Source organism: Anabrus simplex, chromosome 1 (genome assembly GCF_040414725.1).
Source record: "Anabrus simplex isolate iqAnaSimp1 chromosome 1, ASM4041472v1, whole genome shotgun sequence".
Lineage (NCBI taxonomy): Eukaryota > Metazoa > Arthropoda > Insecta > Orthoptera > Tettigoniidae > Anabrus > Anabrus simplex.
The window spans coordinates 1,630,259,413-1,630,272,449 of NC_090265.1; the positions used below are offsets into that span (position 1 = coordinate 1,630,259,413).

At 38.5% G+C, this 13,037-nt stretch overlaps 1 protein-coding gene across 1 annotated transcript in view; it reads right to left on the reverse strand.

Annotated features, from left to right (window-relative positions):
* The window catches only part of LOC136858612 (TP53-binding protein 1), a 770,373-nt gene that overhangs the window by 484,191 nt on the left and 273,145 nt on the right, over positions 1-13,037 (reverse strand). Inside the window, exon 7 of the mRNA XM_067138308.2 lies at positions 5,366-5,497. Coding sequence (XP_066994409.2) covers positions 5,366-5,497 — 132 coding nt within the window. The remainder of the gene's footprint in view (positions 1-5,365; positions 5,498-13,037) is intronic.

Genomic DNA, 13,037 nt, shown 5'->3' on the forward strand with positions numbered 1-13,037 from the left:
TTAAATATGCTCCTGTGACATCATGTAACTTACAAAGGAGCTTCTCCCAGTACAAGGAAATTCTGAGCAACCTTCAAAGGAGATTTCTTATCTACAGCCTGAGAATGCACATGGTTGTGATGTGCAATGCCAGCAGAGAAGAAGATTAAGAGGTACATACGACAATGAACCAGATGTTGAGGCACTCGCAGGCAGATGGCTGCACCATCCCAAGTTGTGTTTCATCACTTTGTTTCCACCACTGCACGTGTTTTCAAGTCCGCTTGCGCTAGGAATATAATCCTTTTGTGTATGCATGAGTATTGCTTTCCAAAGGTGAGTAAAAATACTCAGAAATGTACTATTGATTGTTTTATGCAATACTATGAAAATATGAATCTTAAATAACTTGGGATGGTACTATAAATTGTTAACATATCTGGCATGGAGAAAGAAAGATACACTTAACCTATGAGTCTTGGTAGGTTATGGTAACAAAAAAAGCCATTTAGTTTACGCCAAAATTGGAAGTTATATTATTGTTAATTTACAAAATATGATTTAAGTGGTCTAGAAAGATTTCATACTACACAGATGTTGCTTGCAGTTTGATTTTAAGTCTTGTTCTTTCTAGGTAATATATAAATTATAAATGATAAGCCTATGTCACTCTAAAATGTTGCGGATTGTTAGAAATTACAAATGATTTCGTTATCTCACAACAGGTTTCTACTGGCCGAGTTTCTGGACCCAGATGCGATTGAGGAGCACTTATTGGAAGATTCTCTACCCCTAGATTCTGATGCCCGTTTTTCGAGTAGCGATGATGAGGATGAATACAAAGTCATACAAAGAAGCATTCGTGAACACACATTTCTAGACAGTGATGATGTGCCATGGCTACAAAATGTCCTGAAATCTTTTTTTTTTTTTTTGCTAGGGGGCTTTACGTCGCACCGACACAGATAGGTCTTATGGCGACGATGGGATAGGAAAGGCTTAGGAGTTGGAAGGAAGCGGCCGTGGCCTTAATTAAGGTACAGCCCCAGCATTTGCCTGGTGTGAAAATGGGAAACCACGGAAAACCATTTTCAGGGCTGCCGATAGTGGGATTCGAACCTACTATCTCCCGGATGCAAGCTCACAGCCGCGCGCCTCTACGCGCACGGCCAACTCGCCTGGTATCCTGAAATCTAAGCAAAAGTCTCCATTTCTTGATAACGGAACCTGTAACTCTGAATCTGGAACTAGTAACTTATCACCAGCACCTAGACACTGGTAGTGCTATAACAAACGCTCAAGGTAACAGGGCCAATCCATTACCTACAGCCGATAAAGTAAAGATCCAAATTATGGTTCCCTGGGAAGGACAATGATTATACCAATCAAGTCCTGCAGTTCCTTGATAGCTACAGTATATAAATTAATGAAAATGATCCATATGCTTTTTTCGTACACTTGTTTCCAGAGAAATTGTTTGGTGAGATAGTTTATGAGACTAACTGTTATGCTTTTCAGAATGGGGGAAAATCTCTTTCAGGATTACTGCAAATGAACTAAAAACCTTGCTGGGAATTAATATTATACTGACTTACATTCAATTTCTTCAGACAAGAATGTATTGGTCATCAGTGAATGGTCTTCGATTGGACCTACCTGCAGATACTGTAGCAAGTCAGTCAATAGATTTGAGGAAATAGAGCATTACATTCTCTTTGTGAACAAGGATGAAAAAGGTGATCAAATGTCTGATAAATTCTGGAAAGTAAGTCCAATTGTTTCTACCTTGCACTGGACTTCCCATGAAGCTGTTAATCCTGATGCTTGCTGTTGAAAGGGGCCTAACATCTAGGTCATCAGCCCTGGATGAAATGTTGGTACCCCTCAAAGGGAGGAGCAAAAGGGGGGAAAAAAAAAGTGGGGCTTCAAAATTTGGGTGAGAGCTAGCGTGGATGGTTATGTGCATTGTTTTGAACTTTATGAAGGAGCCAAGCAACAGGATAGGAGCACATTAAGACCAACTGATGACACTGATTTTAGGCTCTGCCATAAAATTGAAAGGAAAAAATCACAAATTATTCATGGACAATTTATTTAGATCCATGCCTATGCTGGAGCACTTGCAATTGCAAAGTATTTTTGTTGTACGAACTGTGCTTTTGAACAGAATTTCCAACATACAGACAAAACTTGTGGATGCGAAGCAGTTTCCACGAGGATCAGGCTCAATTGCAACATCCTGTGACAATATGACTGTAGTACACTGGAAGGACATGAGGGAGGTGCACTTACTCTCTCAACATATGCCGGTGCACAACCAGAGGGTGATGTGGAAAGATGGGACAGGAAGGAGAAATGAACTGCATCTATTACAAGACATTCTTCTGTTGAAGAGTACAATAAAATCATGGCCGGTGGAGATTTCTAGACAAAATGATTGCCCATTATCCCCATAGATTTAAAAACAAAAAGTGGTATCTAAGACTGTTTCTTTTCATCTCTTAAATATGGCAATTGTGAATGCATGGCTGTGTTACAGGTAAAAAGGTGAAAAAAAAAAACCCTCTGCTTACATTCACGGCTGCAGCTGCTTCTCATAGGGACCACTCCTCAAAGCAGAAAAGGAGGCTGTCCATCAACTGAGGGGGGGAGATGAATCAGTTGCCAAAAAGAGGAAACCAGAAAAAAGAGCTAACGGAAGGTGTGGTATGTTGGTAAGGGATATTATCCAAATAAAGTAACAGCAAAACAAACAGCAAGATGTCACAATCAATTTTGCAAGAAATGTACAAGATGCATCTGTAAGAAATGTGAGGAATCAGTGTGTGCAGACTATATGGAAAGTTTTCATTCTCTCTGAACTCTGTCTTTTGAGTGAACAATGGGGATTGGAACAAGCTGATTATATTCTTGTTCGACTTTGCCATGATACTGAAAAGAAAAATTTGAAATTACCCATGAACAGCTTTATTTTTAGCTAAATTTTGTAGTATATCTTTGTGAATTTTACATAACTTATTGAGAATTCCTAGTGTGATGTTGAGATAGTTTAAGTGCATTAAGTGAATACTTCACATAATAAATAACATGTCTATTAAATGTCTTTAAAATTCAATGATGTCATAAATGATATCTGCACTACATCGTCTAAGATACTGGTAACCAGGGCATGATGGCGTCAAATGATGCCAGAATCTGTAGGTCCTAATGTGGGTCCTTGGAGCAAAAACTTTCATATTTTGTAGTTTTGGACAGCTCTCAGAGCAAGATTTAATTTTTTAATGTTTTAATTTTTGTTGAACAGAAGTTGATTCATGCAAGAAGAGGTATCTTCAAGGGAGATTTTTTACTACAGCCTGAGAATGCATATGGTCATGATGCGAAATGCTGGCAAAGAAGAAAATTAAGAGGTACGTATGATAATGAACTCAATAAACTTACGCCGACAGATACCACAGAGCATGCTAATACTTCAGGTTTTGGTTTATAATGTTGGTAATACTCTAATATTCATGTCATATTTTATTGTTTCTTAGGTCATATTTTATCATTTATAGGCCATATTTAGCTAGTTTTTAGGGCATATTTGCTTGCATATTTTGTACTACTTTAAGTCATAAATTTCTGAACCCTGATAAGTGTAACTGGTATCACTGCCAGTAGTCAATTATTGTTCTATGCAGTATTACATACGGTAAATTCGAAAACTTGTTCTGCTAATTCTTTTGAATAGTATATTGCCCAAGGTTAAAATGTGTGCTATTTAGACAGAGTTATCAGAGGTTTAATTAAATATTTCTATGGTTACCCAAAACAAAAAAGCTGGGAAACTCTCCTCTGAAACAATATTAAATATACACACATACTACACCTCAAATAAAAACAACAAAAATAGAGACATCTCAAATCATTCATTCTTTACAATAACATCCTTTCTAACTGCAATGTACATAGGCCTAATGGGCACAAGACATCACATGTTCCTCTCCCAAGTTCAATAATCGATAATCCAATCAACATAGATACATTAACAACTACAAGAAAGCGACTGAAATCTCAGCAACAATCATGGTGCATGGCAGACTATTGTCTTCAGAGCTTTTCCAACATCACAGATGCTCAAAAAGGTAAATGGAAAAGAAAAATTCTTCTCTGTCACACAATGAAATCGCTCAAAACCCGTGTGTACAGCCAGCTGGGTTCCACCTTCCCAGATATCTGTGCAGAATTCTCAATTGACTGATTAATGCAGGAGTGGTGCTACATTCACCAAATTGAGATGGCAGACTTCACTATACTGGGACTGTGGTGACAAGTTCAACATATTGCCTTTGATGAGCTTTTCAGGGAGCTGTAACAGATCTTCATCTCACACCCAATGAAGCTGTCAAGTGGATTTACAAGGTGTATTTGGATTTGCAACTGTTATTTGGATCTTGTGATCTCACAGTACCTCTCCTCTATAACTTGTATATAACCTTTGTATTATCATATGATGAACGAATGAATGAATGGTTGTTCCAAAGAGGTGAAATTGTTAAGAACTAGTATTAGGTTTAACATGTAATATGGTCCATCCAATCAACACTTCACTTTACAATGTTAAAATATGTTATACACTCTTTGGTACATGTTTCGTCTTAATTAAAACTTCTTCAGCCACAGCCCCTCATATCTAATTAAAATAACATAATTATTACTGTCTAATAATTTAAAATGGATGAACCCATGTCCTTTCTAAATGTTTGAAAACACACTAAACAATACACACTGTTCTTCCATAAAATTGTCCATCACTCTCTTACAGAAATTCTTCTACATGTTAAACTTTGATTCTAAATAATATTTCTTGAGATTAGACATACGGTAGCTTCAGTGTACTGTCTAAGGTAGAATTTGAACTTAGGCCTCGAAAATAGAATAATGGGACCTTATCGTTAACTGAAGAATACTGAAGTTTTCAATCTAGTGAAAAAATTTCTTTAAAAGACAAGGTTCTCAAAATTGGTGTACCTCCCTACAGCCAGTATTTTAATTAGATATGAGACGCTATGGCTGAAGAAGTCTTAAATAAGACAAAACATGAACCAAAGAGTGTATAACATATTTTAACATTGAACATTTAATATCGTAAAGTGAAGTGTATTAATTGGGTGGACCATCAAACCTAAAACTAGTTTTTAATTAAGCTGTTATCAATACGGACCTATATGATGAAGTTTGTAAATTGCAACAGGTGAAATTGTTCCAATAACATAATATATCTACCATTACAAAGCAGTAGTGATACATGTATAATTCTTAGTAATATTTATCATTACTATTAGATAAACATTAACACTAAAGATATTAAATAAATAACATAAAGTAGTATCATTTCACTTGCCTGCTTACTTATGGTACACTTTTCCTTTGTGGGGGGACTGACTTCTTTTAAACATTCCATTTCAATGCTGCTAATACTTGCATTCACTGATAGGCGGGCGGAACCTTCATATGGAGTCGACATTCTTTTATCCTAAAGAAAAACTTATGATACTTTATATGACATTAAAGAAGTATATAAATACACTGATGAGCAATTGAATTAGCTGCCATTTCGGCAAAATGATGCTGAGGTCTGCCCAGAGAATGTAACAGCATGGCACGGAACGTGACTACAATATTGTCAGAACTTGTACTGGCCATGTGAGTAATAGCTGAGGACAAGATGGGTCGGACAAGGCATCTCAGCACATTTGATTGCAGCCAGATTTTCAGAGCCAAAAGGATGGGGCATTGAATCTCTGAAGTTGTGCAGACACAGGGCTCCCATGTCAGATGTTGCAAGAGTGTACTGTGAGGTGGATTCGAGCAAAACCACCACTGCCAGGGTCAACTGCCATAGTGTACAATGTGTTAATGACAGAGGTGACCATTGCTAGCTTGGAAGGTAAGAACAGATACTAGGGCTGCAGCATATCTGATCACTAGCAAATCCAATGCTGGAAAACAACAAAGTGTAAGCAACCATAAAATCCAGAACCATCTCTTCACAATAAGGTACAGAAGTCACCGTCCTGCTAGTGTACATCTGTTCACTGCTCGTCACAAGGCATGAACAATGACATGGGAAAAGGACACTCGAAGCATGGTAAAACAAGAAGACACCGTCCCGCTAATGTATACCTGCTCACCGTACGTCACAAGGCACGAACAATGACACGGGAAAAGGACACTCGTACGCGTGGTAGAAGGTCCTCTGGGCAGTTGAGTTTGTGAAGGTCGATGACAGGGTACGAATGTATCATGAAGCACATGAGGTAAAGGACTCATTTTGCCAGTAGCATAGAGATCAGGCCAGTGGTGGTGGTATCCTCATATGGATGGGGACTGCTCACATGGGATGAAAGGAGACCCCTGGTACACCTGCCAACATCACTCACAACAATACAGGAACTGTACTATATCATGTTGACCCATTCATTCATCTCCAGTACCCTGAAGGAGACCTGTACCTACAGCAAGAAAATGCACTGACCTATCACTCCCAAATTTTGGCCAGTTCATTCTAAACACAGCAAAAAATGTTCTGCATATTGCAGGCCAAGGCTGGCTAAGAATCATAGTGGTCTCAAACCCATTATTAGTTCTTGCGTGCATATATATCTGCTGTGTACATTAGTCTGTTTTAATGAGGATAGCATAAGATGGTTTTGCGACAGGCTACCAGGGGCGCTGTATGCTTGAGGACCTAGGACAGGTTTTCATTTCCCTTCCCAAAGTGGAGGGGCAAGTCAACAAGAAGGTAACGCCTTCTCTCTGGCCACGATATGCCTGAGTGCACTGGCAACTGGGTAAAGCCTGCATGTAGTGTGCTCAGTGTGTATCAGAATATCGAGGACAACAGTAACTGAGCATGATCGGATTCATATAGTGACACTGATGCAGCAGGGGATGCGGCTGATTGATGTTGCTGCTATCGTTCACGTGAATCAAAGTGACGTTTCCCAGACAAGCAATTAGTACAGAGTAACTCATTCTGTCAAATACCGATGCCAGACGGGTAGGCCAAGAGGAACACCATAACAAGATCAGTATGTACACTTAACGGCTCGGAGATATCCCTATCGTCAAGCTAGTCAACTGAGGCAAAACCTTCGAACAACAACAGGTACCAATGTATATCGACCCAGACTATCCATAATCGTCTCCAGTGGGTTACACTAGTTATACTCCAGTCGGCCAATTCAAGCGCCTCCGTTTACTCAATGTCACTGAAACATCAAACTGCGATGGGCAAGACAGCAGCAGCCAAGGACCAGGGAGCAATGGGACCAAACATGGTTTACAGATGAGACCCCTGTCTGTTTACAGTCCGACGACAAATCTGTGCGAGTGTGGAGATGACCCAGTGAATGTATGCATGACCAATACATCAGAGACCAATACCAACAGGGAGGAGCTGGTGCAATGTCTTGGTGTGGCATCATGTATGGTCGCCATACCCCTCTTGTGTACATCAGAGGGCATATGACAGGCATACGTTATAGGGATACTATCCTACCACCTGTAGTGAAAGGCTATGCTGACAATTTAGACCCAAATTCCACACTCGTGGACGATAACACTCGTCAATGTCTTTCTTCAGGAGAATATATTCACAGAATGGACTGGCCTGCCTATTCTCCTAATTTTAACTATATAGAGCAGGAATGAGTATTGCTTAAAAGAGCCCTCAACCTTCAGTGACTATTCCAGCCCTCATTGAAGCAGCGATTGTTGAGTGGGACAACCTTCTCAGTCTAACCTAGTCAGCGATTGGGAGCAGTCATGCTAAGTTGAGTGTGCAGGTAGAGCGGGAGTGGAGTGTGAGCGGTGAGTGGAAAAAGTAAGACGGGAGGGAAGAGGAAGATGATTGGTGTGGATCAATATCGGGTGGTTATTGGAAGATGGCAGGGGAGATGGAAGAAAGGAAACAGCCAGGAATGGAGGTAAAGTGGAAACAAGAATGATGGGTGAGAAGATACTGGTGGCAGCGGTAATTATGGTACTGCTAGATATAGGGGGTGTGGAAGTAAACCCTGGCCCGACTTCCATTGGCAACATGAGCTGGGAAGACGTGGAGGTCATAAGAAGAGTGGTTAAAGTTGTGGAAGAAGTATGCCCATTTAAGCAGATTAAAAATATGATGAAGGAACAAGTGAAAGGATTTGAAAATATGAGGCGTTGGATACAGGGAAAAACAGACGAAACAATGAACAAAGTGGAAATCAACGAGAGAGAAATTATATCACTCAAGGTGAAAATAAGGGAAATGGAGGAAGAGGTGATGAAGCTGAAGGCAGAAATAGAAGACAGTAGCCAAGAACGTAGGGAAGAAATGCTTATTTATATATGGAGTGCCGGAAGAAGAAGGAGAGGACAAAGTGTTGACAAACTACAAAGTTGTGGATGTCATCCAAAAAAAGATGAAAATTAACTTTAGTGAAGTTGATATTGACGATGTGGAAAGGATGGTAAAGCACGGGGTAATAGGCCGATAAAAGTGAAGTTGTTTTCCATCCTGATGGTGGAAATAGTGATAAGAGTCGCGGATAATATACGGAGTACAAAAATTTGGATTAAAAGAGACATGGGAAGAGAAGGGATTAAGAATATAAACACTGTGAAGAAACATTTGGCCAGGGCTAGACTGCAAGGGTTAAGAGCCTACATTAAGGGTCATCAATTAGTGGTAACTAATGGACCAGATTTTGGACAGTGATGAAATTACAGGAAATGGAAGAGAATATGAAGAACCAAGTGGTAATGGGGAAGAGGGTGGAAGAAAGACAAGTTAGAGACAGTAAAGTTGGTGAAGACGGGTATGGGGATAAAGAAAAAACCAAGGAAAGTAGGGCCCTGGAACAGAGCTTGCAGCAAGAAGAAATTAGCAGGGCAGAGGAGGACAAGCATGCTATATTCAAATTGATCATAGAAGGAGCCAGAGAAGCAGCAATTGAGATGAGAAGGGAGTCCAGGGCAATAGTTAAGGAGCTGAGGACGGAGGCCAGTGTGAGAGAAGAAAGGAAGATACAGGGAGTGAATGTGGGGGGGGAGAAGCACAAGAGGTGACAAATGCACATAAACGAAGTGAAAATATGGCTTGGAGGGAGGAAGCAGAAGCAAGAGATGCCTTGGCGAAAGGGAGAAGCTTGAGCCTAAAAGAGATATAGGGTAAGAAGAGTAAATTGGACAAAGGCATAGTGACAAGAAGTAAAAAAAAACAAACAGCAGCAGTAAGTAAATTGTTTAAGCTCATGAGAATAGTGGAGTGTGTGTGTTATTTGTAACTGAGAAAAGAGTGATTAAGTAGTTAAATTAGTAGGCAGTGAAGTGTGTATATTAATTACTGTCATTAGATGGTATTGCAAGGCTGTAATTAAGATGAGGCAGGTATTTGGTTAGTAAGTAAGGAAGAGAGTGATTGTAAAAAATGGGTAGTTGATAAGGGTAAAAGCTAATGGTAAAATGTTTTTTTTTTGCTAGTGGCTTTACGTCGCACCGACACAGATAGGTCTTATGGCGACGATGGGACAGGAAAGGCCTAGGAATTGGAAGGAAGCGGCCGTGGCCTTAATTAAGGTACAGCCCCAGCATTTGCCTGGTGTGAAAATGGGAAACCACGGAAAACCATAATGGTAAAATGTGATGGCATAATTTAATATAGTGAGATGGTAAAATGTAGTGGCATAAATTAATATGGTGAGAGGCTTGTGTCGCTATAGTTGAGATATTTTGGCTGGTGAATACAAGTGGTTACAGGATGATTGTGATTTAAAGTTGCAATGGCATGTGTGGTGACTTTGTAAATAATCACGAGGTTTCGTGATTAAGTTAATGTGTGGAGATGGATGGTATATGAGCTTATGGTCTAAGTTAATTGTTAGTGAATAAGGTAGTAGAGTGGATGTAAAAATTGTGATGAGTTAAGGCTGGAAGATGAATAGGGAGATAGTGATGTTTGATTGGTAATATATGGAATCAAGTAAGGTGGTTTCAATTAATGTGGAGAGTTGTCTGAAATTTTAAGAGAAAATACGTGTAGCGAGATAATAGAGTTTAACAGTGGACAATAGCAATGAAACGTAAGGAGAATAATTGCACACCGGCATGACAGTGGATGTAACACAAAAGCTGGGTTTGCAACTTAAGTAGAGCAATAGAGAGGTCAGTGTTCAGGAAGGATTGCGCTGAGTTGCGAACCCAGCCAGAAGTGATATGCAGTTTGTTTAAATTATTTATTATTTTAGTTTCTTATTATCATACTGCCATACTGCCTTCTGCCATGGCCAACAGACCACCAATAAGGGTTGATCTTGGGCCAGGCAAGTGTTTATACTGCCTCATTACCATTTTATTATTATTATTATTATTATTATTATTATTATTATTATTATTATTATTATTATTATTATTTATGGTTTTATTCATGTGTCTGCCTATCTGGTGGCATTCTTTTCCTTTTCTTTTTGTGAGCTGGTTTAGGTCAGACTTGTTATTTTTTCTCTCCATTCACGGATCATATACATATAATGTAGATCTGGAGAAAGAATAAAGAATCAATAATTAGGGGACAACCTTCTCAAGATGTATTGAATGGTTTGGTGAGAAGCATGCCAAACCGCACTAACAAGTGTATTGGGGCCCATGGAGGTCATATCAGGTATTGATCAACTCATGGCAAAGTTTTGGAGTCAGCATGAGATTAAGATTATTTTCATGTTTTTCTGTCAACATGCAGAAACACATCCAGTTTAATTGCACGTTATTACAGATAGCCAATTAAAATATTAATGTGTAGTTTTCCAACCACTGTATTGATTTACAAGTAATTCCATCCTCACTTTCAACCCAACTGTGCTCCATAGCAATATGCAAAACTTTCTCAATGTATGTATGAAAACTCCACAGACAGGAAGCTTAACTAGCTACCGGGGTCATCCAGCCTCAATCCTATTGTACACAACTGAGATGCTGCCAAGAGGAATGTGCGGCACCCTGGACTCTCTTCTCTCCAATGTCTGTGCATCATGCGAGTCTGTGCAGTTGTCATGGACCAGCATGTATCCCCAAAGCTCCTGGGGTATTGTAGAGTAAGTCACGTTGCATCGCAGCCATTATCTGGTCAAAAGTGAGTGCTACATGCTACTATCCAGGTACACTTAATTCAATTGCTCATAAGTGTATGTGCTCTAACCTTATACTGTACAGCAGTGGTTCCCAAACTTTTGACACTTATCGCTCCTTTTCCCTGACAACCATATACTGACAGTGCCATCATGGCAGTTATGATACTATGATTCTCATTTTTATTTCTGGGTAGATTATTACTTTAGGTAGAAAACTGAAATTCAGTAAAAATGAAGATAAAAAGGTGCTTTAATATAGCAAATGCATAGCTTTCTTATGTTTATACATTACTATGCAAATTGGTCTTTGTTTCCACAGGTCTTCACAGACAGACTATCATTTCACCTAAGTAGAAAATACATAATGTCTTTACACATTCATATTGGTCCATATTGACTATATAATTTGAGAATATATATACAGTATATACATCAACAACTTAAACAATACACAATATTATAATCTAAAAAGATTATTTATCAAACAAAAGTGGACATGCTTTAACTCTTGGAGCCATCATCAGGACACAAACAATTAAATAAGATTTATAGCACATGAACGCAATTGAAAGAAAGATCATAAATGTAGTATTGATAACTGAGACAATGTCTGATAAATAACTGTAAATAAATGCTTGATAAGTAATCTTTTTAAATTATGACATTGTGTATTGATTAAGTGGTTGATCTATTTTTTTTTTCTATCTCAAGTTATATAATGTCTGTCATAAAAATTCAAAGAAGAACAAAGAACAAAGAAGAGTTCTCTATTCTTTACTGCAAACCCATGATATATTTGTATTTAATTTCAGTGTTGCAACAAGACTATTTGCCCTAGCTTTTGTATAGTGCAATATGTATATCTTTTTCGATGTTGAGTTCAGCTTTATGCTTTGACATTATTACAGTTATTGCAGGAAAACCACAATCACAAAGATAAGAGATAGCAAATGGACTCAAAGCACAGAATACTTTCTTGCTGTTGATTACCGGATATTCATCTTCAATATTACACCCGGAATCTAGCAATGGCTATGACGGAAACTCTGCTTTCAATATTTACATACCTGCCAACTTTTAGAAAGAAAAAAAAATAGGAAGATTTTTTACTTCTTGAATTTCATCACATACAGTATATTCCACCACGGTCTAGGTGAAAAAATGTTGGGATAAAAGGCATACATATATACACTTACAATGGGAATTGACTATTACATTTAAAATCTTAAACTAAGAAAAAACAAAAATGGTTACAAGAAAATGTATCTAATCATTCTCATTTATGAAACTTACATATGAATAATAATATCTGTCACACTGACACACACAACAAAATGCATAATAATTATCTTTATCTATCGGTAAAATAAATGGAAATGTATAGGTATCTCTGAACACTTGTTATATTTTTTGGCCATACCGAGAAGAGAAAATACCAGAACTGTCACCGACACAACCCTCTTAAATACATTCAACTCATTAAGCTTATGCACTTAAATTCGCAAAACTACCGCATACAAAACAATTCAATACGTCGCATATATTATAACATACGACTTTGACGCAAGAAAAAACACATGGCCTACAACTCCGACGAAACTACGCACCGAACCGATGTTAACAGCGCGCAAACAACACTATAACCAACTCATTCTTTCGTCCCCATTAACTGAGTTGCTAGCACGTGCTCTCAAATAACTTGAAATGTTCACAAATTCAATACGTGGAAGGTCAGGAAATGCTAAATGCAAAAGTGAAAGCAATCCGTTGCCAATGAGATTAAGCAGTGGAATAACAAAGCAACCTTGATCAAATTCATGGAATCATTCACAAATAGTGCATTCTCATTCATCATGAAAATCATACCGCTGAGGTCACCAGTTTCAAAACAGAGTTTTTTCTTCT